Source organism: Stenella coeruleoalba (genome assembly GCF_951394435.1).
Source record: "Stenella coeruleoalba genome assembly, chromosome: 3".
Taxonomy (NCBI): Eukaryota; Metazoa; Chordata; class Mammalia; order Artiodactyla; family Delphinidae; genus Stenella; species Stenella coeruleoalba.
The window spans coordinates 118,468,464-118,494,917 of record NC_137148.1 but is presented as its reverse complement, the minus strand read 5'-3'; the positions used below and the strand labels follow the sequence as shown (position 1 = coordinate 118,494,917).

At 50.1% G+C, this 26,454-nt stretch overlaps 1 protein-coding gene across 1 annotated transcript; it reads left to right on the top strand.

Moving 5' to 3' along the window:
* The first annotated feature begins 2,288 nt into the window (after positions 1-2,288).
* SPRY4 (sprouty RTK signaling antagonist 4) lies at positions 2,289-6,891 on the top strand. Its single transcript, XM_079916676.1, has one exon. It carries the CDS (start codon positions 2,336-2,338, stop codon positions 3,233-3,235), a length of 900 nt encoding a protein of 299 aa, XP_079772802.1. The 5' UTR covers positions 2,289-2,335; the 3' UTR covers positions 3,236-6,891.
* The last annotated feature ends 19,563 nt before the right edge of the window (positions 6,892-26,454 follow it).

The following is a 26,454-nucleotide window of genomic DNA, read 5'->3' as shown; positions in this document are numbered from 1 at the left end:
TCCAGCCCTGACCCCGGGATCCCCAAAGGAGGCTGCCTTGGCAGATGACTTTTCTTGGTGGCAGACCTGCCAGACACTTCAGTCTAACTCTGCCACGGGGAAGTCTCTTCTTTGAAGATGATGCTCTCCTGACATGTGGAGGGAGCACAGAGGCAGGAGGCAGGAGGCAGGCTACCTCTAGGCAGACATCCTCTGAGTTGGGAGAAACTGTGCACAGAAATCTCTCTTAAGTAGATAGGACTGTGGGAGCAAAGCCCTTGTTCATGAGCCCATAGTTCATGGCTTTGCGAAGGGGAAGTATCAGTTGACTGAGCAATGAACCTTGCAGAGAAGACTTAATGCTTTTTTCCTTGCAGTATACAGATGAGAACCTTGTGGGTAAGCTCCCTTTCATCCACTTCATGAACTTCGCATCTAGACCTAGCTCTTTATTTCAGACAGGCTGGAAAGCATCTAAAGAGGCCCTTCCCCAATTTAACCATTTCTGATCAAACTGTTGTTTCCAAGCAGGGGAAGTATAATAACAGAGTTGCCCTGAATGCCTTTTTTCTCTCTTCATTCTTTACTATAGAGACATTGATAAGTATGGATGTGTCACTCGGGGCAGGTGTCATTCTCCTGTGATTGGAATACTGGCATGACCAGCTGTGTGTCCCAAGTCTGGAAGGATACAGGGTTAGAACTGGAAGTGGAAACCTATCCACATCCCCTTCTTAAGCATCACCTTTGAGGCAAGGTGAACCTAATAACGGAGGTACAGGGTCAGCTCTCCAAATCAGAACATCATTAGCGTCTTGAAAAAGCATTTACCGAAACCCCATCCCGTAGCACGTTAATCCAATGGTCTTCCCCCCACCCCCGCCAAAGGTGGTTATCTTTCCCTTTTATCCGAACCCTGGCTATCTGTTGTGTCCCCCACTCCCAAGCCCGGTGGAATCTTCCCAGAGTCTAATCTTTCTCTGGGATTCCAAATCGTGCCCCCTTGGGCAGGGGTCTTGGCCTCTGTTGCTATTTCTTTAAATTGATCTCCAGCCGAATTCTGAATGTAAAGGTCAGCAGGCGAGGAAATGGCACTTTAATAGAAAACAATGTGCACTTTCTAAATTTGAACCAAGCCGTTTCCGCTCTTTGATTTAAGTGACTTCCTGGGGTTCCGTGTCAGGCACTGCAGTTGAATCTCTGGCCGGATTCCAACTTAAAATTGCACTCTCTCGGTGAAATTAGAAACTGATCCAGGGTTGGCTTAGCTATTCTAGTAAATAGCATTTAGGCTGAATGTTCAGCTCAGCACTTGGCAATGGGTGATGTGAGTGCCCCTCGGGAGGATTTCCCATCCAAGTTGTCAGAGGTGCACCTACCCAGGCGTTATTAGCCACTAGATGTTGCTGCTCTCAGAAGTAGTGGTAATAAGTTAATATCCTGGATGTGCAGGCATCAGATACAGCTCTTCCTTCTCTTGTGATTATCTGAAATAAAGGCTTTTGTTTATCCAGCTGATAAACGACATGGGAGCATACAGGGACTGTCTGTCATGGTCCCCACATCCTCAGCATGCAGCACATCGCTTGGTACTTAATACTCGTGCTTATTAGTGCTCAGGAAATCTAAACTGTTGCTCTCTGGGATGGTGATAAGTTAGAGTATGTGCTGTGTGTCAGGCAAAATGCTAGGTCCTAGATATGCATTTTCTCATTTAGTCCTCACAAGAACCCATTTTACAGATGAAAATACTAAGGCATAGAGGTTCAAGAACCTCATTCACAGTAACGCTGCTGGGCAGAGGTGAGAATTTGAACTTGAACCTGATTCCAGAGCCTGTGTTTATAACTGCTAAGCTGTATCTGTCTTAAATCAGGAGCACGTTTCATGGGGGTTATAAGAATGAACTCGGACGGCACAGCTTTGAGCCCTAGTTCTGCTACTGATGGTTTTGTGTGACTGTGGACAAGTTACTTTGAACATTAGTTTCCTGTAACTAGAAAAGGGATAATAATAGTAGTTACATTTTAGGTTTATTGTGAAGAGTCAATGACGTAATAAATATGGTGCTTAGAAGAGTCCCTGGCACATAGTAAGTACTAAATAAGTTATTTCTGCCACTTACTATTGTTGTTGTTGCTGTCATTATTAATCATCTAAGCCATAATGCTGGAGAGTCCACCAGAGGAATTCCAGTTCCCATTTCATTTGGGCTCCCAAGGACCTGACGGGGGTGGGGGTGGTGGGGGGTGTTAACAGGCCACATACTGATGTCTGGAATCCATTCTCTCTTCCGCCCCCGACTCCAGGGCCCCTAGAAGCCTGCTTCTCTACACAGCCCAGGACCTCTGGCCCCATGGAGCCCCCGATCCCACAGAGCGTCCCCTTGACTCCCAGCTCAGTCATGGTCCAGCCCCTTCTGGACAGCCGTATGGCCCACGGCCGGCTCCAGCACCCCCTCACCATTCTCCCCATCGACCAGATGAAGACCAGCCACGTGGAGAACGACTACATCGACAATCCTGGCCTGGCACCTCCCACCGGCCCCAAGCGGACCCGGGGTGCAGCCCCAGAGCTGGCCCTGACACCCGCCCGCTGTGACCAGGACATCACCCACCACTGGATCTCCTTCAGCGGGCGCCCCAGCTCCGTGAGCAGCAGCAGCAGTACGTCCTCTGACCAGCGCCTCTTAGACCACATGGCCCCCCCGCCCGTGGCTGACCAGGCCTCCCCGAGGGCCGTGCGCATCCAGCCCAAGGCCATCCACTGCAAGCCACTGGACCTCAAGGGTCCGGCCGTCCCCCCAGAGCTGGACAAGCACTTCTTGCTGTGCGAGGCCTGCGGGAAGTGTAAGTGCAAGGAGTGCGCGTCCCCCCGGACGTTGCCCTCCTGCTGGGTCTGCAACCAGGAGTGCCTGTGCTCCGCCCAGACGCTGGTCAACTATAGCACCTGCATGTGCCTGGTGCAGGGCGTCTTCTACCACTGCACCAACGAGGACGATGAGGGCTCCTGCGCCGACCACCCCTGCTCCTGCTCGCGCTCAAACTGCTGCGCCCGCTGGTCCTTCATGGGCGCCCTCTCCCTGGTGCTGCCCTGCCTGCTCTGCTACCTGCCCGCCACCGGCTGCGTGAAGCTGGCCCAGCGCGGCTATGACCGCCTGCGCCGCCCCGGATGCCGCTGCAAGCACACGAACAGCGTCATCTGCAAGGCAGCCGCCGGGGACGCCAAGGCCAGCAGACCCGACAAGCCTTTCTGACACCTGGGGTCAAGTCCCGGCGCTTCCCCCTGGAAACTTGGTTCCCTTCTCACACCTGAGAGGGGGCCACCACAGCGAGGCCAGAGGTTTTAGCATCCTCAGGCTGACCCTGCCAGTCTGCCCACTCCCTACCCCCAGCTTCTGAAGAAACAGAGACCACAATCGCCCATTCTTCTCTTCCCCAAAAGGATGAAGAAGCACTTTGGGTTTTTGTTTTTTTTTTTCAGGGTCCTGGAACTTGTGTGAAACAGATAGTGGCAGGGGCGTGGTGTGGTTTGGGGGCGATTTTTCTTTTTCAGAAGATGGAACACAGATGTGGACACATATCCGGAAGTTGCAGCTGCTTGAATGCCTTCCCAGCCCTCCTCCTCCCTCCCTCTCTCCCCGCTCTTTTGCATTCTCTCTGGCTGCCTGGGAGGAATCGGTAACTGAGCGGCCAGGGGACCTTGGAAGAAGACCCTTGGAGTTTTGCCGTCTATACCTTCTTCTCCCAGCCTCTACCCCAGTTTGCCCCGACATCTTGGGGAAGGTGTAGACCCTGGCGATCCCTGTTGTATATACTTGGGAGCCCCCTCGTTCCTCGCTCTGCCCGGAGCCACGGATGGATCTAGGAACCACTGCACAGTACCTTTTCTCCCTTCCAGCTTCCTCACTAACTCTTGGGGGTGTTCCACTCATAACACCGTCCTTCGGCTCTTACTGGGTCACAGACTCACCCGCCCGCTACGTGTCCCAAGTTCTCTCTACCCAGATCTTTTCCAGAAACTTTATGGGTAGAGAAGGCCAGGGCGGCAAATTCGAGACCAAATAGCATTTTGCCAATGAGTCTGAGGCTGTGGTCTCTGGATCCAGTCATTACGTTTTTATAGAAGCATTAAACCAGATGCTAACGGTGTTTTAAGAAATAACAGTAAAACACTTGCTTCCTTTTGGGCCACCCCCAGGAAGGGCTGATTTCAAAATCTGGGGGGCGAGCAACCTCAAGGAACACCATCCCCCTCCCCACCAAGAAGAGGATTTTAACAGCAAAGAAGAGAGGCGGCACCTCCCATTGGCAGAGTGAGAGTTGAGGCGAGCTGGGTGTAGGTTTCTTCTCTCTTGATTCTGCTGCTTGCTGTCATAGCCTTTTGTGTACAGTGTCTGTATCTTTAATGTAAATAGACAGATGATGAAAAAAGAGTCTATTTTAGTGTTAGGAAGCCCTGGCGGGGGAGTCAGAAGAATGCGGGTGGGGGAAAGATTCTCCGGGGGCTTCTTGGGATTGAGTCCTGCTTCTGTGCGTGGCTACAATGAGCCCCTCCCAACAGCCCCCAAAGACGTAGCAACTCTTTCTCTCAAGGTGCTAAAGGACTCAGAAAGTGCAGCTCGTCCGGTGGGTAGGTACTTGTTGCATGCAAAAGCTGTAGTGTGTCCGGTCCTTCCTCCCTAGCTATCGTGCGGGGTTTTCGCTTAGTGTGGTATTTTGTGCCTCCCTCTCTTTCCCCCCATGAGAGGAAGTAGTCTGGGTCAGAAAAGCTACCCCAGGTGATATCGGAAGTGCACTAGGCACAGCGTTTGTGGCATTTCCAGTTTGTTCTGTAGGAACAGAACAGCCTCCAGGAAGGAGGCAAGGAGGCAGGTAGCTGCGATGGTCATGCACCCAGTGCTTCTCAAGGACTTTTTTTTTCGTTTTTCCTTCTTGAAGACTAGTAGTAACATCTTATGATTTAGAATAAGTTAATTGTAACCGTAGGTATTTATTGACTGGTGGAAAGGAGGGGAGGGTCTTATTATTTTAGGCTTTATTTATATAACATATGCTGGCTTGTAAAAGGCAAATATGAAATACTGCATCTGCGTTTCCTAAGGCTGATTCCTGTAGCTCCCTTTGCCACAGTCGTGATGGATGTGTGGATGTTCCCGCACAAATCAGAGGGAATGGTAGAAGAAACACATTCAGCCAACCACGTATCCTAATTGAATGTATCACATGTGTACTGAAGGGACTGGAGATGTTTTCTCAGAACAGGTGTGCAGAGGTTACCCCAAAAAAGAGGGCACACGTCCTCGCTTGGTGAGACCTCAGAACTTTTCCCAAAGCCCCTCCCTCAAATGTCTCCATGGGAAACTTGACCCAGTGGCAAGTTGCACTTTGGTGATCTTTGGAGTTCTACACGCACATTCTGTGGAGAATTGACTTACATAAGCTGTGCACACACACACACACACACACACACACACACACACACACACACACATACATACACACATACATACATACATATACCCCTACCCCACCATCTCTATCTACATAGACCCTGTTACCCGGCAAACAGCCTCCAAACCCTGATCTTTTGTGTATATAGTTATAAACATGGATTTTTCTGGGTTTTGGCTTCCTTTTTTCCCTTCTCCCTGTTTTGGCTTGTTCTTTTTGGTTTGCATCTAGCCTGCTAGATGGATGTCTGCAGAACTCTGTCCTGTGTGCTCAGCTTCAGTTCACCCAGCTTTGTCGCATAGCTGTCCCTCAGCATGTTTTCCTTGGCAAAAAGAAAAAATAAAACTGGCTTGCCTGTGGCCCCCGGGGGCCAGTCAAGGGCCACTGAGGGACCAAGCTCGCAGAAACACGACCCATTTCTGTGGCTGCTTCTGGCTGGTTGCGTGTCCTGTCACCAGTGGCCTGCTTGGCTGGATTATGCCTCGTGTTGACCTTTTTTTTGAAAAGTGCCAGCTGCTTCCCACTTCTGTTCAACCTGGGGTGGCTGGTGGTTCTGCCTGGAACCGGGGGTGGGATCCACAAACCTGGGTCCAGGATGCTTGTCCTAAGGGGCCGAGGCTGCTTCCCCTCAAGGGTGGGTTTGTGAAGGCCCAACACCCCAGCCGGCACCCTGGGAACTGGGTCTAGGAGAGCCCAGCCCTCGCAGGTAGACGGGGTACAACCAAGGCTTCTGAAGGTCCCTGGCTGGGAGGAGTCAAGACCAGTCCCTGCTATTGATACAGGCCCTTCACAGCTGACCGAGATGGAAGACCATCACGTGATGCGCCCGGTTCTTTCCGTGTTCTGGAGTCTGCGTGCGTCCCTGTTGGGCATCGAGCGAGGCCCAGTTAGATTATGATGAGTCCAAATGTGGAAAGTGTGGGCTGGGACCAGCATCCACATCCCGTCACCTTCACGGTCTCTGTGCTGCCCCAGGGGATGTCCGGTGGGGTGTAGGCAGCGCAACTCGACACCGCGCAAGTCACCAGGGCATCCCGCAAGCTTCGCTGACCTTCTGGTTCATGCCTTCGGTAAGCATTTTCATGCCCTCTGCTTACTGTGACAGGTGACGACAAATCTTGCGCTGCCATGTTTTGCTGTGGGTAACTGTGTGGTGTCTTATCCTGCTTTCTCTTCTCACTGCCCCACGGTTTGGTTTCATGTTACAAACAGAAAAGCTGTTCAAGGGTCCCACCCTGGCACATTTTCCCTCTTCACTGTAACCCCTTCTCACCCCACATCAAAAGTTACCACAGAAGGTTTCCTTTGTATAGAATATTTATTTTGAAGCTCTATTTTAATAGTATTTATTTTAGAAAGTCTACTATTGTAAGAGTTCTTCTGTTTGTGAAGAAAAAGCAAGTTAAAAACTGAATGTACTGATCTAGAAAATATATATAAATATATATTGTTAAATATACGCAGGACTGCCGTTTCTCTATGTGTCTGTGTGTTCACACTCCCAACATCTTCCCCCAGCAAGGTGGCACGCTTGTCAAAGAACAAATGGAAGTGAGTTAGCCAAGCTCTGGCAGACAAAGAGGCAGAGGGAGAGGGCTCCTGGCCCTTGTCCTTCCTCTAGGATGACCTGAGAGTCGGTGGAGGAAAGCTTCACTTTCTTATGAAGCTGAATCCCGCCAGGTGCTAAGTCCTCCGGCAAGCCCTCCCCTACACGAGGGTGCATTGATAACAGATGGACAGCAAAACTGGGAAGTGGGAGAGGTTCATCTGACCTGCCCAGTTGACAAAAATTCTGCAACTCCTTTTAGCCTTGGCGCCCCCGAGCAGATTTTCACGTACCTACACCTGCAGGCTATGGAAGGCAAACACAAAAGCCCTTGGCATCTTCCTTATTTTCACTAGATTGGTGCATGTTGCACAAACCCGTCCCCTCTGACCTCTAAAGACTTGCATCTATTAGATGACTTGCCTCTGCCTTTCCAGTGCACCTTCCGTCTATCTATCCCTCCATCTCCCCACCGCGCAGCCACTTCTCAGATGATCTGCTTTCGATTCATATGCCAATCACAAGGAACGTTTGACTTTTATGTGAACACATACCTCTTGTTTGCTGAAAGAGGAATTGAGAAATAGACATTTTTCTGTTACCAGTAAGTGGGGTCCGACAGCCAGCAATGGTGGGGGGAAGGGGCTGGAGGGAGAGGTGAGATCAGGAGCCCTGGGTCCAGCTCTGGTTTTCTCTGGGGTCACCGGTTATGGTGTCTTCCAAGTCGTTGTGAAAGCCTCGGGGTCCTCATCGAGATCTCCAAACACATTGCGTTCCAAGGATTCCCTGGTCACCATCCAAGAAGGCACAAAAGATGTCCTTGCTCGTTGTGGTCTTGTCTGCTCCTTGGCCCGACCTTGTGGCCTGTCCCACTCCTGACAAGCTAAGTAACTGACACTTGGAGGTGGTTTTTTTTTTCGTTGGCTCAGTCCCAGATACTGTACCAGGCTTTAAGTCTTGGGTGTCCTGATAGGTGGGGACATGGGTCAGGCCTGCCCCTGGTTTTACTTTTTCTCTATTGCTTAGACTCGCCCAAATACTCTGGAGGAAATGGGAGCTAAACAAATGGGAGCTTGTTTTTTAAAATACAGCGTCTAGAGAAAAAGTTCCACATGTGCCTCCACTGTCTGTCTTTGACCGGCCCTGTTCCTCTTTGTTCCCAGTTATGAAATGACTTAGGTGGCTTAGCATGTAGTGAATGGTTCCTTTTTGCCAGGCACTGAACACACTCGGCCGAAAACCATTGTTAGTTACCTCTTAGAGATGCAGAAATTGAGGGTCAGAGAAGGTGTTACATGCCTGCTAGTTACATGGTTGAAGGGTAGACGGGAAAATGGAAAGTTGAAGGTTTAGCAGCCTAATTTGGGGAAGAAGCACAGGATGGAATAAAAAGACTACCCAGTGATAGAATTTGGAAAAAAAAAAAAGAGGGAAGAAGAAGAATTTCAACCCTCTCCACACCCATAACCACACACCTCCTATGAGGGCACAACAAGCCTGACGCACATTCGATAGAAGAGTGGCGGCAAGCTGTGGGGAGGTCCCAACTCTGACGGCAGACAACCAGAACCCCTTGGGCAACTTTGTCATCAGGCCAGGAGGCCCCCAGCCCCTCCTGCAGCTCCCCAGCTGGCCCCTGCGCCCTGCTGAATCTGCACCTTGAAATGAGCTCAACTTCCCAAAGTTGGCTTGTGAGCTCATCGAATGCACCCCGGCAGACAGCTCCGTGATGGAGGTGTGCGCCAGATGAAAGCTGAGAGGACATTTTTAAGAGTCTTAAGTTTATTCATCGGAACTTTAATAAAACAATATGTCCATGGCCTGGGGCAGGTATAATTTTCATAATTTATGGGTCTCTGAGACAGGAAGAGAGCTCAGGGTTTTATTGTGTTTTGCACGATAAACGGCATTCCAATTGTCTACATGATGTTCCTTAAGGACTGTTGTCTGGCAGGAACACAGGACTTCTGGAGCCCACCTGGGCCTCAAGGCCTGAGGCAAGGGATAATTATGAATACATCTGTATCTTTTAAGCAGGAGATGATTGAAAAACTCCCTAGTTTCCTTCTGTCATTAGAAGACACTTCCTACGCCGACACCTATGTTAACATTTAACTGTTGCAAGGGTTGGAACCCTCCCTGCTCCCTTCCTCCCCCACCTTCTTTCTCCCTTGGGTCTGGCCTCTTTCCTTCCTGTACCTGAAGAGACTATGCAACCAGCCTCCTGACTGACTCCACTCCCGTTGGACGTGGTGAGGGAGGGAGTGGCTTCGGACGCTGAAAAGAAAATCCACCAGTGACAAAGCAAGAGAAGAGCTTCAGGTGATTCTCTAGTGGAGTCAGTAGTTGGAATACCTGCAGTATTCTAGAAAGCCTTCACAGAGTAACAGAGGTCAAGTGGCCTCAGGAAACCATTACAAAAGCTACTGCATCTGAGCAGAGACACTGCATTAGCATTTCCAATCTTGAAAACAATCAAATTAGGTTGATATAATCAGTCTCATTTTATAGAGGAGAACCACCCCCCCAGGCTCAGAGAGGGTAAGTCACTCACCCAAGGCCACACAGCTGATAAGTGGTAGACCTTCCTCCACAGCCTGTGTACTGCATGCTAAAGTCCTATTCTAACTTTCAGACCCGATCCAAAGATCACCTCCCCTGGGATGCCCCCTAGTGCTTATGTAGATGTCAGTATAGTAGGTGATCTTTAAACAAGAATACGTAGACTGATTGGGATGGGACTGGAACCTGGGTATCAGCACCACTTCACAGCACCCCATATGAAATATTGCGGCCCCATCCTCAGACTGATCTCAGGAAGGATGCTGCGTTACCACATGACATTGTAACAACCCTCCCTACTTTGCTCTTGGCCAGCCTTCCTCACTTCCTCTGCAATTAAAAGAGGAATTGCTTCCCCAGACCTGTGGAATTATTTGGGCTGTGGTGGCCAGAGACAAGAAGCTTAACAGGGGAGAGGGGGAGCTTAACCCAGCTAATTCAGAAGTGTAGTCTGGTGGCTTGTGGGTGTGTGGGGCGGCAGAACTGCTCCGGGAGAGACGCACACATGGGGTTTAAGGGAGAAGGTCCCCCTCTGGGCTTCCAGGGGCAAAGTACAAAGAGGACACAGACCAGGGCCACAGCAGCCCGGGTGGAGTGGAAGGCAGCAGGGCTAGGGTCTGGGGACCCCCATGTTTACAAGCTGAGTTCCTCCCAACCCCCCAGGCTACTGCTTGACCAGTTTCCAGGCAATGCTCCAGCCAGCCCTGGATTACCAAGGCTCTCTGAGGTGCCGGATCTAATCGGATTAAAGAACTAGTGTCCATCCAGACGGAGCCGTTTCCCAGAGAGGGGGCACAGCCAGGGCCTTGGGCCTCACTGAGAAGTGACTGCCACTTCCGCAGGCCTCTCCTCTTAGGGCCATGTGTTGGGAAGAGCAACTGAGCCTTATGGTCCCAATGCCCAGGGCCCTGCTCTGCCACCTTCTCTAGTGTGACCTCGGGAGGGTCACTGCCCTTCTAACAGCAGTTGGAGGATTCGACAATGGCTGTGTGCAGCACTGATAAACGTTGTTACCAATATCTCAGAGGTGAAAATATGTCTCATAGGACGGCGGAGAATAGAAGAACTCAGCCTCCTTTCCTCTTAGCCTCAGTTTCTCCGTCTTTAGCCTGGAAGTGTGGACCATGTAGGCAGGAGACCACAGACTACAGCCCACAGTGTTTTCAAAAACTGTTGGTTGTTCTTTGAAAATGAAGAGGTTTCCAAGCCCAGATCTAAAACTTCTCATGAAAAATAAAAAGCGCTGGCAGGGGACTTCCCTGGTGGTGCAGTGGTTAAGAATCTGCCTGCCAATGCAGGGGACATGGGTTCAAGCCCTGGTCGGGGAAGATCCCACATGCCTCGGAGCAACTAAGCCCGTGCGCCACAACTACTGAGCCTGCGCTCTAGAGCTCTCGAGCCACAACTACTGAGGCTGTGTGCCACAACTATTGAAGACCGCGCACCTAGAGACGTGCTCTGCACGCAACAAGAGAAGCCACCGCGTGAGAAGCCCGCGCACCGCAACGAAGAGTAGCCCCCGCTCACCGCAACTAGAGAAAGCCCATGCACGGCAACAAAGACCCAACACAGCCCAAAAAAGTAAATAATTAATTAATTTTAAAAAAAAGCGCTGGCTGCTCTGGGCTCCCCATTGCAGCAAATGGTCAGAGTTGAAAGGCAACTAACGGGCTTTTGCTAACAGGGCAGGGTCCCCTCACTCTCACATAGTATCCCTCCCACCCCAGTTCACTGCCCGAGTCCCCTGGGCTGAGCGCCAGCTGGCATTGATCATGGTGTTTGTACCTTGATGTCCCTTAGCCCAGTCTGCTTCTCTTTTTTACATCATCAGCCTGCTCTCTGCTCCTGACACCAGCTGGTGTCAAGTCTGACTGGTCTCCTTGGGCAGTTAAACCCAAAACAAGATGTCCCAACCCCCATCTAGAGGGCTTCCTAAGGATGCCCACCCTGTAGGCATGTCACTCAGGCACAGGTGCCAGAATCATAATCCCAGAGAGGACATCTGAGGTCATGGAAGCCGGTGCTTCTTAGCCTAGGATTTGGGGGTAGGGGGGCGGGGTAGAAGGAGCCCTTTGACACTGTAGATAAATTTCTGTGTGTTTGTGCTTTTTTTTTTTTTTTTTTTTTGCGGTACGCTGGCCTCTCACTATTGTGGCCTCTCCCGTTGTGGAGCACAGGCTCCGGACGCGCAGGCTCAGTGGCCATGGCTCACGGGCCCAGCCGCTCCGCGGCATGTGGAATCTTCCCGGACCAGGGCACGAACCCGCGTCCCCTGCGTCGGCAGGCGGACTCTCAACCACTGCGCCACCAGGGAAGCCCCTGTTTATGCTTTTTGTCTGAGAGACACTTTCCAGATTCTCAGAGGGGTATGTGACCCATCAAAATGTGAAGAATCACTGGTCCAATCCACTCACCTCCATCATATGGACGGGGAGGTGAGGCCCTGAAAGCAGCTTGTCCAAGTCACGCAATGGGTTGGTTGCAACGCCAAGAAGAGGAGCCAGGCTTTCTGTCTCTCTAGGAAACTGTGGTTTTCAAGCACTTGTGAGCCAATCTAGTGTCTCCTACCAAAAATTCCCCAAAAGTGACATCAACAGTAATGATGCTACCAGCACCCCCTCCCCCCTCAGCCTCGCCCCGGTCCTCTCTGATCTTCACTGGTCTCCTTCCTGCCCTCCTGCAACACGTTGTGATGACCTGTTCACACCTGTCTGTTCACAGCCTGTCTGTTCCCCCCTAGAGATGAGCCCTTGTTCTGAGGCTTCTTGTTCATGATTTCAGGGCTGCCTGGCCTTTGTCACGGCGCACACAGAAGCTTTCCACTGCGGTAAACCCGCAGGTCACTTGCCAGTGACGGGCAGCACTCCAGGGTCTGGGCCTCTGTCCTCTCCCAGCCACACCCACTGGCCTGAGCATGGGGATCAGTATTTCCATATACACCACGCCCCTTGGGAAGTTTCCAGCACAGCATCTGGCACGTGAGTGGCAGTCAATAAATATTTGTTAAACGTGTTAATTAATTAATGATATACTGAGAAGAGAGTCTAAGGGGAAGGGACAATGGCCTCAGGCTTTATTTCTGTTCCTAAAGCTAGCCATGTGAGAGGATGTTGGGTTTCCACCACGTAATCAGAATGATGTAAACAATAGGACCAGCTTCTACCTCGTGTGATTAGCACTTGAGTATTTAAAGCCTGGTGCCAACCGAGTGCTTTTGATCCATTATTTCCTTTCATCCTCGCTCGGCGGCTGTACCCATTTTACAGATGAAGAAACCGAGGCTCTAGAAGGTGAAGTCATATGCCCAAGGTCACACAAGCCTGACTACAGAGCCTCTGCTTTCCTACCTGTGATCCCACCCCTGGACACTGGGAAGAGGCAAAGCAAGGTGTCTGGCCAGCCAATTATGGGGATGGCTGATGTGTGGGAAGAGGCCTGAGCCCTGGCTACAGAGGAGGAAGACCTGGCTGCATTGCTGCAGAAGCACTCGTGGAATGCAAAGATCTTGGGGGCCAGTAGTATGCAGACCTGAATCTGGCAAATTCCCAGCCCTCTGCTCCCTTCACCACTTGCCTGTCACAGAACATCCCCAAGGAGGAAAAAAGGAAGTCAGTTTAGGAACATATGTTATTTGGTTCTCCTGGCCCTCCTAGAAGAGGTGTGGTTACCAGAAGCATTAATTAAGGGTCAGTACTGAATATTCACCACTCAGACCAGGCCAACATGAGAGCTATTACCGATCAGCTTCAGGGAAAAAAATCAGGGTGGTATTTAATTTTTAAAAATAATTTAAGAAGTCAAATTATAACAGGAATGTTGCAAAAAAGAAAACAACAGGGAAAAAAAAACCCCACTCCCCACCATATTCCCAGCCTCAGTTTAACATTTTGCTATATACCATTCGTTCATTTAACAAATAGTGAGCGTCTACTATGTGCTAGGGACTGTCCTTCCACCTTTAAAGCCATACATGGGATCACACTGCACAAAACTGTTCCTGCAAAATGCTTTTTTCACGCAACAACACACCTGGACTTTCTTCTATACCTCCGCCACTCCACTTTCTCCCTTTGAATAGCTGGTGCTGCGTGTTATTTTGTTTTATGCCTCATAGGCTCCTCTTCCCACCCCCCCCTTTGATATGCTCTGCTCTCCACACCGAGCCACCAACCTCAGCTAAACCACACTAGACACACCCTCTGCTCACCCTGCCCAAGGAGATTATTGGTCAAAAACAGGAGCCTCGGGGCTTCCCTGGTGGCGCAGTGGTTGAGAGTCCGCCTGCCGATGCAGGGGACACGGGTTCGTGCCCCGGTCCGGGAGGATCCCACATGCCGCGGAGCGGCTGGGCCCGTGAGCCATGGCCGCTGAGCCTGCGCGTCCGGAGCCTGCGCTGAGCCTGTGCATCCGGAGCCTCTCCGCAACGGGAGAGGCCACAGCAGTAAGAGGCCCGCGTACCGCAAAAAAAACCCCCCAAAAAACAGGAGCCTCGCTGGGCCGTGACTGTGTGTGTGATGGGGCAAGGTGGGTGGCAGGGCTGCACACAGGGCAGCCCACTGGGGCCATCACTGGGGGACACAGGAAAGTCCTCTCTCCCCAGAACTGCCAAGTGAAACATCTCCAACATAGGGCAAAATCCTAGGTAGTGCAGCATTCACCTTAAAGATGACCATGAAAATAAACAGGAGGGAACAGGAGGGAAGGTGAAAGGCAGTTGTCTTTAAGACACACAGCTTTCACTGGGCTGGCAGCTCCAGGTCTGCACTACTTAGAGATGTGTATTCCACAGTGACCATTGTTTATTTATCCAATCCTTTATTGTCACTGCCCTTAAAACGCTCCAGCTCCTCCCTCCTCTTGAGTGTAAGCTGGATTTAGCGATTTGCTTCCAAAGAATAGAGCATGGAAGGGGAAAATCAGTAACTGCAGTGGAGAGCTTTGGCTGATGCCATCTTGACCAAGTGATCCAGGTTAAACATCACCAGGAAAGTCACGCTGATGTCATATATTCCCTGAAATCATGTGACGAGAAGGCATGTCACCTCTCCTATTCTTCCCCAAATTCACAGCCTCTGTTGAAGCATGAGAAAACAGCAGACAAACTCACATTGAGGGAGATTCTACGAAATACCTGATCAGTACTCTTCAAAATGTCAAGGCCATGAAAAAGAAGGAAAGAGTGGGAAATTGTCACATACTAAGAAAGACAGAAGACATGCTACATGGTGGAAAAACTCATGAAATCTGAGTAAAGTGTGTATAGTATTATACCAATGTTAATTTCTTAATTTTATGGTTATATAAGATGTTAACATTAGGGGAAGCTGGGTGAAGAATATAGGGAATTCTCTGTACTATCTTTGTAACTCTTCTGTCAATCTAAAATTATTTCAAAATAAAAAGTTTTTTCTCAAAATAGAGTTGCCGTATATCCAGCAATCCCACTCCTGCGCATATATCCCAACAAAAACATAATTCAAAAAGATACATGCGCTCCTATGTTCATAGCAGCAGTATTCACAATAGCCAAGACATGGAAACAACCTGTCCATTGGCAGAAGAATGGATAAAGAAAATGTGGTATGTATATACCATGTAATACTCCTCAGCCATAAAAGAGAATGAAATAATGCCATTTGCAGCAACACGGATGGACCTAGAGATTATCATACTAAGTGAAGTAAGCCAGAAAAAGACAAATACCATATGATATCACTTATATGTGGAATCTAAAATATGACACAAACGAACTTATCTACAAAACAGAAACAGACTCACAGACATAGAGAGCAGACTTGTGGTTGCCAAGGGGGAAGGAGGGGAGCGGGGGGATGGATTGAGAGTTTGGGATTAGCAGATGCAAACTATTATATTTAGAGTGGATAAACAACAAGGTCCTATTGTATAGCACAGGGAACTGTATTCAATATTCTGTGATAAACTGTAATGGAAAGGAACATGAAAAAGAATATATATATATATACAGCTGAATCACTTTCCTGTACAGCAGAAATTGCCACAACATTGTAAATCAATTATACTTCAATAAAATCATTTTTTAAAATGTTTACAAAAGGTTTTTAATATATCTTTTTAAATTTTCAGTTTCTTGCCACTGAATTTAGAATGAAAATCAAGCTCCTTACTAAAGCCCACAAGACCCTGCCTAATCTGGCCTTCCCACCCTCATCTTGTTGACCCTCTGCCCCCAACTCCAAGAAGCCCCTTCCTGCTTCTGAGCCCTTGCACTGCCTCTTGCTCCTGCTAAAATATTCTTCCACTCCTTTATGCATGGCTCACTTCTCTCATCTCTCAGTTGAAATGTCACCTCCTCAGAGAGAACTTCCTGGGCTGTCTCTTGTCCTCCTGGTCTTTCCCTTCACTGTGCTTATTTTAATTTGCCATGATATACCTAGGTGTTCATTTACTTATTTGCTGTCTCTCCCCATCAAGGGCAGTTTTATTCACTGCTATATCTGCAGGTCTAGACAATACTTGGAATACTGGTTATCAAAAACTTTTTCCTTTTTATAAAGGAACTCATCCCCCATTGATGGACATTTAAGTTGCTTCCAAATTTTTTTTTTTGTGGTACGCGGGCCTCTCACTGTTGTGGCCTCTCCCATTGCGGAGCACAGGCTCTGGACGCGCAGGCCCAGCAGCCATGGCTCACAGGCCCAGCCGCTCCGCGGCATGTGGGATCTTCCCAGACCGGGGCACGAACTCATGTCCCCTGCATCGGCAGGCGGACTCTCAACCACTGCGCCACCAGGGAAGCCCCAGTTGCTTCCAAATTTTTGCTCTCATAGCTAATATGGCAGACACCTTGGTTGATATCCATCCCGTTTTTGTTCGCGGCGCAAAATTTCTTCCAAGGGTTCAGCCCTTTGCCATATAGTTCAGGCAAAAGTAACTATTCACAGCTGCAGGGATAAGCCCTAAGGAGTGGAATCAAATTATGTTGACCAGTCTCTTTGCTAGTGATTGGTTCATGTATGGACATGTGATGCAGCAATGACCAATAGAATGTGAGGGGAAATCTGCTGGAGGCTTCTGGGAAAAGTTTCTTCATTCTTCTTCTTCTTATTTTTTATAAATTTATTTATTTATTTAGGCTGTGTTGGGTCTTCGTTTCTGTGTGAGGGCTTTCTCTAGTTGCGGCGAGCGGGGGCCACTCTTCATCGCGGTGCGTGGGCCTCTCATTGTCACGGCCTCTCGTGTTGCGGAACACAAGCTCCAGACGCGCAGGCTCAGTAGCTGTGGCTCACGGGCCCAGTTGCTCCACGGCATGTGGGATCTTCCCAGACCAGGGCTTGAACCCGTGTCCCCTACATTGGTAGGCAGATTCTCAACCACTGCGCCACCAGGGAAGCCCTCTTCATTCTTAAAATGACAAACCAAGAAGAAAGGAACACATTGTAGTGTCTTATGACACTGGAACAGCAGTCTTCTTAGTACCATAAATGGAGGTGGTCTGAGGATAAAGGCTAGAAGTTGGATAACAGGGAGAAAACAGGGAAAGAACCTGGGTCCTTTTTGACATCACTGAGCTGCCTAGTTAGCCAATCCTGAAGTCATTCTACCTGGAGACTTCTTTTATCTATCTGAATAAATCTTTTGTATAATTTAAGCCAGTTTGAGGTTGCAGTCAAAGGCATCCTCACTGATGGAGCTGGTAGATTTTCTACTTCTTTACAAGGCTGGTGTTTAGAAATATCATAGGCTTGGGAGGGGCCGTAAGACGTCATCTTGACTATAATCTCAACTGTGTAAGTACAAGAAGTCACCATTTTCAATCTTTTCTGAGATTTTCCTTGGAACAAATGCCACAAAGTCATGTCTTAAGTGGGCCAGTGGCTGTTTTGTAGAGCCGTGTCCATCCAGCTCTGTACAGTCGTCTGCAGCATTCAGAGTTTAGCTATTAGGCTGCCCACAGGTAGTGGCTATTTCTACCCTCAGGTAAAGAAATGTAGGAGGAGTTCAAGGGTTTTTCAAAGTGTATCCTATTTGTTTCTTTAACATCCCCCCAAATCTTCCAAAGTCGATTACATGGTTTGTTGTCTCTATAATCAAAATCATGTTTTCCTTGCAATTCCAGGAAGGAGGGGGGAAGTCAGATCTTAAATAAGTCCCGAATTAGAAACAGTCTTTTCTCCCTCCACCCCGCTAAAGCTACACAGCCCGACAAGTCTTTCTCCTGTGGACTTTCAGACTGGCGCACTGCCAAAAATGTGAGCAAGAATTCGGCCCATTGTTACTTTAAATATCCTGTGTCACAGGCCATCTAGGAACGTCTAAGTATGGGAATTTTCCTTCTGAGGTCTGGGATGTAGGTATAAATAGCTCGTTTGTTCGATTCTGTCTCCATCCTCCCTCTCCTAGCTTCAGTGGCCACGAATAAGCCAGGCTTGTAAAGAACCATCGCCAGCCCACTCAGTGGGTGAGGCCGGGAGCGTAAGGCATTAGGTGCCTTTTCCCCTTACTCTCTAACAATCATTTCTGCTTGCCCGGCGAGCTGGGGAGTCGCTATTTCCAAGGCTGCCCCAAACTCCTCTTGAAAATGCAGCCTGGGAGATGGTGGTTTAGGTTGACCTATCCTGGCCTTTCAACCCTCCTGAAAGTTTGAAGAGCTCCTATTTCTGTTAGGTTGAATAAGAAGAGAGTTTTATTCCTGTCCTCACCACTTCCTTCCAAAAAAGGATCTCTGGAGTTAGCCTTTCACTTACATCTGTCACAGATGAACTGAGAGGCAGTTCGTACCCACCTCTCCCCTTCCAGCTCTAACTTCCCCCAGTAGCTCTGGCCTTGGGGTTATAAAAAAAACCAAACAGGCCTTCAGGCAGCCCCTGGCCTGAGACCCAAGGGGCTCCCCACTTCTCTCCTCGGGCAGGGCTCAGAGAGGCAGAGTGTGCGTGGGGGGTGACCGCAGGGTGTGACCCCCAGCCCACGCATCCAGACACCCTCTTGGCCTGCCCCGCCTCAACTTCCTCACTCCTCCTCTCTCCCTGCTTAGAAGCCTGTTGGAGTGGTGGACCTGAGATCCCCATGTTCTCACGGAATAGCATTTGTCGTCTGTCAGCACCATGTCGCAGCACAGAGTGTAAACCTCAGAGGACCTGGGTTCCAATTCCGGCTGGACCACGTACTGGCTGTGGCAACAGACAAGTCATCAAGTCTCCCTGAGCCTACATTCCCCCATCTAAAAAGTGGGCACAATAATGACTATCTCATGTGGACTCTCACAGCAAGCGCAGCTCCAACAGGGGGGTGGGGGGAGGTGCCTGCTGACCGGCCCTGCTCCAGGACTCTGCCGGCCCCGGCGGGGACCGAGGGCTGCACACGTGCCGACACAGGCCTGGGCTCCGGGGTCAGTCACCCGCAACACCATCACAGTGCTCACAGTGAAGGACAGACAAGGCCCACGTCAGAGAGAGATGGTCAAGGTCTACTCAGAGAGTGGGAAGTGCTTCAGGGAAAAGAAATCGGGGGACCTAGTGGAGAATGACCCAGGGAGTGGTCAGGGAAGGCCTCTCTGAGGGAGGCATGTTTTGAGCTGAAACCCAGTGAGAAATTGAGGTCTGAGCCTCAGGATAAAGAAATGGTCTTTCCCTCGCAGGCTTTCCCAGGACCCGGGTCCTTACACACACACACACACACACACACACACACACACACACACACACACACACACACACACACACACACACACACACACACACACACACACACACACACACACGAGAAGTCAAAGAAAAATCTGCAGGAACTGCCCAAATGAAACAGGCCTGAGACGAACTGGATGGGCAGTTCCTCAGAACTCAGTTGCCCGCCCCTCCCAGGGCATGAGCGGGAGCGGGCAGCAGACAAATGGCCCAGATAGAGATTTCCCCGCTGTGTTCTATTTTCCTTCCTAATGCTAACGCCTCAGCTCACGGAATCACCAGGGCTTCTTCTGACAGCTGCAGGGGTGGGGGGGACGTCACACTTCCCTGCCCTGCAGGCCCCCCCAACCCGCCTCCACCTTCCCTCAAGGCCACCAGGACTATAATCTACAGACAAAAAAAATGCTTGGGGGCAGGGGGAGCCCAGGGGGAGCTGGGGGAAGAGTTCAAGGCAGGATGCCTCCCCTTGACCCCGAGCACAAGTTGAGTTGAAACTGCTCTCTTCAGGTCCAAGCTGCCAAAACAAAGTTAAAGGTGTAAAAACAAAGTGAGAAGGTCATGGAGGGATGGGCCTCTCTCTGGAACCCTGGGGTGGTGGCAGGTTTGAAAAGGACTTGACTGAAAAGCACTTTTCAACCATTGTAACTACTACAGATGCCCCTCAACTATAATGAAAGAGTGTGGGAAGGGTGGATATGGGACATTTGGCAGCCAGCTTCCTCCATTCAGTAAACATTTTTACACATTTTAAGCAAAGCCAAAGTCTTGACTTTCTCTCCCAACCTGCTCTTCCTGCAGGTTTCCCCATCTCAGTAAATATTTAATTTACCCAATAGCTCCAGCCAAAAATCTTGGGCTCGTTCTTGGCTTCTCTCTTGATTTCCCACCTCACATCTGATCCAGCAGCAAATCGTATAGCTTTACATTCAGATATATCCAGAATCTGATCTATTGTCACCGCCTCCACTGCCGCGGCCACCATCCAAGCCACCCACCATCTCTCTCCTCTGGCTTACTGCACCGGCTTCCTAACTGGTCTCCCAGCTGTCTCCTGTAGCCCCGACAGTTAACTGATTCTCCGTGCAGTTGGCCAGAGCGAATTTGCTGAGAACATTTACCAGCTAGGTGGCCTCGGGCAGGTGATTTCACTGTTCTGCACTTCAGTCTCTGTATCTAAACAAGAGAGAAAATAATCGTACCTGCCTTGTGAGACTGTTGTAAAGATTAAATGAAATAAGAGTGTCTGGCACATAGTAAGTCTTAGTTGTATGATCTGTCATTTCCCTCATCATGCTGTATGGTAACCAGTTTTCTAAGAGTCATCTCTAACCACTAGATTGGGTGTTACCAGAAGTCACGGACCGTACCTACCACCCAGCACAACACCAGAAGTCAGTCCTCTGCTCAAACCCTCCCCAGTGGCTTCTCATTCATTTAAAACAGTATCTAAAGGCCCCACTCTGGCCCATAAGACTTCATGTGATCTGTCCCTGACTGTATCTCCTCCAACTCCCCTTCCTCTTACTCACTTCCTTCCTGCCACACGGCCTTCCTTCCGGAGGTCCTGCCGTCACATCAAGCCTCTTCTGCCTCAGGGCCTTTGCATTTGCTGGTCCCTTGTCCAGAAAGCCCTTTGCCCAGGTATTTGCATGGCTCATTCCCTCACATCATTAAGGTCTTTGCCTAGTTGTCACCTCCTCAGAAAGGCCTTATTAGACCTTCCTGTCCCCGATAGTCCCCCCTTTAACCTCCTGCCTCCCCTTAGCCTGTTTTATATTTCACCATTACCTGCTCTTATATTACATATGCATTTTTTGTTTACTTGTTTATCTTCTGTCTTGTCCACTAGATTGTAAGCTATATGAGGACGAGAAGGTTGTTCTCTTCACCACTATATTCCCAATGCCCAGAACAATGCCTGACTCATGGCAGGTACTTAATAAAAATATGTTGGGTGGAGACTTCCCTGGCGGTCAAGTGGTTAAGACTTCACCTTCCAATGCAGGGCATGCAGGTTCAATCCCTGGTCAGGGAGCTAAGATCCCACATGCCTCGAGGCCAAAAAACCAACACATAAAGCAGAAGCAATATTGTAACAAATTCAATAAAGACTTTAAAAAGGGTCCACATCAAAAAAAAAAAAAAAACATGTTGGCTGGATAAATGAATGAATGAATTGACTGAGCACTCATACACCCTGACACCCTGGCAGGCACTTTACGTACTCCACACTCTTTTGTTCGGTCCTCAAATCATTATACTACTAAGTGGGGCTCCCATTTTAAAGACAAAGGAAACCAGGCCAAGCCCGGAACCTTCCACAGCAGGGTGAGCCCCAAGCAGAAGGGGCCCCAGATGCTGTTCCCCTTGCCCCTGCTCACTCCTGCTCGGCCTTCCTGGCCTAATGGACCTTCCAGGTCAACTCAGACATCTCTTCTTCAATGCAGCCTCTCCTGCCCAGGCAGGCCAGGCCCCGCTCTGGCACCCAGTAGGGTCTGCCTGGCTTCCCACTCCACTTCCAACAGTTGTATGGCCTTGGGTGGGTGACTTTATTCCTCTGCACTTCAGTTCCTACATCCAAAAAGTGCAGAAAAGAACAGTACCGGCCTCATGAGACTGTTGTGAAGATTAAATGAAGTAAGTAATGACCTCCAAAAATTGCCTGGCATTTAAGTCCTAATATCATGTTTCATCTGTCATTTCCCTCACAATTCTGTGTTGTAATTGGCTGTTTAATGGGCCACCTCCTCCTGCTAGTTGGGTGTTATTGGAAGGCATGGACCCTCTCTAACCCCCCAGCACAATGCATGGCACATGGTAGGCTAATAATCACTGTCTGCTAATCAACAACAGTAAGAGTGAAGACTTACATTCAGTACGTCCTCTTTATGTCCCAGGCCAAGTGCCAAACACTTAAAATGGATTAACTCATCTGAGCCTCACAACAGACTCCCGAGGTACTATAAGTTTTGCCATTTTACAGATAAGGAAACTGAGGCTTTCAATGTTTAAGCAAATTGCCACCCAAATAAGTGGTAAACCCAGCTACTTCTATTCAAAGAGGAAGGAAGGAAGGAAGGAAGGAAGGAAGGAAGGAAGGAAGGAAGGAAATCAACTTGACCTTACTATTGGCTTAGCCAACTCAGAGCTCAAGGGGATTAGTGTACACTTGTGTGTGAAACGGAAGGAGAGAGCTAATAAACTTACAAATCTCCCACCCAGTCCCTAACCTGGCTCTGGCTCCAGCCTAAATAATACAATGGCAGCTAACTGCTTCCTGCTGCCCAGATGCTATCTCTTTAGCAATCAAGCGCCCGGCTTCAGACTCAGAGCTGGAGAATTGTCATTGTTCACCTCTGGGTGAGGGTTGAGGGGCGGGGGGGTCACAAGGTCCCTGGGTTTCTTCGTATCTCCACTTCCCTCTACAGAAAATGCCTGTGGGGACATATACGTACCAAAGCCACCTGCTGAATAAATCATCCAGCCCGAGGAGCCCAGGCCAGAATGTAGCCCCGATCCCTGACTGTTTCAAAATTGGGGAAGAGAGAGAAAAAAAAAAAAAAAAAAATTCCATCTCTGAACACCACATTGGGGGAAGTTCCCGCTTGCCCTGAGTTTCAACCCCCTGCGGGGGCTGTCGGAAGCACGCAGCTGAGCGCCGCCAGCACCCAGCACACAGAGTAGTATGGGCTCGTCCGAGGCTGGGAACAAACTCTGATAGGTTGGTCTTGTCTTTCAAAAGGGGTCCTGCTAGCTTGGGAAATGGGCGCCAAGAAAACAAGTGATAGACATACAGTTTGAAAGCCACAGCAGTCTAACCTGGCTGAGGCAGGAAGGATGGGGTAGTCAGTCAGAGAACATGGGTTTGGGGTCTGGCCTTGGGTTCAGATCACAACTCTACCACCCACTGATTGGGAAATCTGGATGGGTTGCTTGTCCTTTTTTTGCCTTGGTTTTCTCATCTGTAAAAATGGGGATCGTAATTCTCACCTTACGCAGTTGTTGTTGGGCTTAAGAGGGATGAGGGCTGTAAAGTGCCAAGGACAGAGGACAGAGTAGGTGCACTGTGACATGTTAGTTCATTTCGCCAGAGGGAGGGGGACCCTGAGCCAGGAGGGCCAGGGCCAAGTGGAGGATAGTCACCCACATAAGGGGATCCCCTTCCATACTGCAAACACAGTATCCGGGGCCCGTGGCCATAAGGTACCTGTTGATTCTAATTCCCTCGCATACTCTTAGGAGCATGCGTTTTCTTTCAGAGGCCTTTGAGATTCAAAGCACATGTTTCAAACATGCCTCCTGTACACTGAGCACAGCGCTCAGGTCTTCTCTTCAAAAATTAATTCATCCAATAAATATTTACTGAGCGCTGACTGCTTGTCAGGCCAGGATCTGGGATGAGCAAGACAGGCCTGGGGCCCACCCTGGGGAAGCCGGGCCGTTTGGCTGGGGAGACAAACCAGGCACGGGGGCGTGGTGCGGGTTCTGCTGGTGAGCCCCTTGATCATGGGTAAAAGCAGAGATGCTGTGACGTGAACAGGCTACTTGCTGAAAAGAAGGAAAGGAAACACATTGAAGGAGCGCCCACAATACTCCAGAGATGAAGCACCTCGTGGTCCTGGGCTCTCAGATCTCCCAGTGGAAGCGAGGGCTTCCTCTGTATAGGCAAGGCTGCTGGACTCTGGGAGGCCAGGTGCCCCTCACACGGGGACCGCTGGAAGAGCCAGGATTTGAACACTGGCTTTCCTTGACACCCAAGCTAGCGTTCCTTCCGCTGTGTCACAGGGAATTAATACAGTACGTCCCCATCCCCTGAGGATTTCAGACCATCTGCAGATGGTCCAGCTGTGGGGGGAGTTTAGGATCAGACTTCACGGGGCCTGGAGTGCCAAAGTAGCACATGCAGTCTTGGTTTTTTGAGCAGAGCAGATGATAAGGTAGGAGCTGTATTTGAGAAAGAGAAGCTCTGACTGGGGGACAACAACCCCAGAAAGAATATAATGTCAGCTCTCATTGCTGAGCCCTGGGCTCACCCCAGCCCTACCGTTATCAAGCTGTGCTAGAGATCAGAGAAGTGCAGCCATCCGCCCAAAGTCCCATGGCTGGTGAGAAGGATTTGAACCCACAGCCCGTGCTCCTGACCACTGCCTCGCTCATCTGGGTGAGAGGTCAGCAACTAGAGAAAAAGCTGTGGGAAAGGAGAGGCCGGCGGTCCATGGAAGAGACTTGCAGAGAAATCTCTGGAGCTCTGTGCCTCCCCAAGCCCTGCTCCAGCCCAATGTCTCTGTCCCATGACAGGCTTCACCTTTTCTTATGCTGCGTTCCCTCCTAGAACACCCGGCCCCTTCTCACGGTCTCTTGGAAGTTGACCTATCTGTCCCAAAGTTCACTCCCTCTCCTGACCTCCCACTGCTCTTGGTGCCTCTGACCCCCAACCCTACACTGGAAGCCAAGATCAGAATCTGGACCTGTCACCGCTTGGCTGTGCAACCAGGGCTAGTCTCTGCCTCAGTTTCCTTGTCTGTCATAAGGATGTCACAGATCTACTTCACCCAAGCTCTGTAAGAACTAAATCAAGGGCAACAAGGAATATGCCGGGGCCCTAAAAGGGAAAGAGTGATGTTTCCTGGTGACAAGAGACTCCTCATTAATTTTGCCACATTGTCCCACCAGATTGTGATATTTGAACCGCGGTTATTTTTGCCTCTTGTCTGTTCCGCTGGGGCAGACTCCGCACGGGACCAGTCGCAGTGAGGCTTCTGCTCTGGGTGTCTTGCTGCGGAAAGACCCTGGGAACCAGAGGAGCCAGCGTGGACAAGGGGCCTAGCTGCCTGGGCCTCCCCACCCCTGCCAGTCCTTTCCTGAGTCTGCATTGGCCCTCTGGCTTCCGAGGCAGCTGCAGGCCTACACAATTCACCTCCTTCCCGTGTAACCCATTTCAGGATTAGCCAGCCAGGAGGTCATAAAATGCAAAGAGGAAGTGGGAGCATCCCACAATTGTAGGAACCCGGACTCCAAGGGAAGTAACCTGTCTGTTGGTCTGTCTGCCTCTGGGGAAGTGGGCCGTAAATCCAGGTCTTAAGGGCTGGTGAAAGGATACGAGCTATTTATAAAGAAGTCTGGGGCTTTTGAACTCTTTAAAGAGGCAATAACCTTCTCTCAGGTAATTGGGGTTTGGTAGCCAGGGCTCAGATGCTTCAGCAAACAAAGCTGCCAGCGCCCAGCTGGGAGAGTGAGGTGGGGAGTGGGTGCTGGGAAGAGACAGGCCCCGCCCGGCCCCCTGCTCTCCTTTGCGTCCCTGGCCCCGTGCTGGTCACTGAGCACACACAGGTTAACTCGCGACTAGGGACTCTTCGCTTCCTGTGAAGAGTACGGGAGGCCGCTCTGTGAGCTATCATAGGTGTTCCTCCAGGTTTGCATCAAATGCTATTTCTTCCACATTGAATATTCTCCCCTCTGGTCCCTAAATGTCACTACATCCGAGAGTCCTTCCCTGACCATGCTGGCATCTTTCGTCGCATTAGTTGGTTTTATTTTCTTCAAGGAACTTTCGGCCATCTGTGAGCTGGGCCTTATGACCAAGTCCTTTCCAGATCCTTAGCACCAGTGCCCTGCTTGGCATGTGGAAGGTACTCCCTAAGTATCTGTTGCATGAATGAATAAATTAACATAAGGATCACACAGGGGGCTTCCCTGGTGGCGCAGTGGTTGAGAGTCCGCCTGCCGATGCAGGGGACACGGGTTCGTGCCCTGGTCTGGGAAGATCCCACATGCCATGGAGCGGCTGGGCCCGTGAGCCATGGCCGCTGAGCCTGCGTGTCCGGAACCTGTGCTCTGCAACGGGAGAGGCCACAGCAGTGACAGGCCCGTGTACCGCAAAAAAAAAAAAAAAAAAAAAGAATCACACAGAAGAGGGGACCTTGACTCTGCTGTGGGAGCCGGGAGGTAAGACTGGACCAAAAAGCCTTCTTAGAGAAGGTGGCATGCGAGTGTACCCTGCGGGAATAGCAGCCCCTATGAGTGTGGACCAGGGGACTCAGTATGTTTCAGTGCCTGGTGTGTTTCAGGGAGCAGGAGAAAGCCTGGGCTGCCAGAGTACAGAGGCAGGAGGTGAGGCCGGAAAGGAGGGTTGCAAGCAGGTTATAAAGGCTCTGAAAGCTGAACTACAAATAACTTTGATTGGAAAAAACTACGTTTCACCAGGTGTTTTCAGGGAGGATGAGAGGGATGAAGAGTTAGAACACAGGGGACT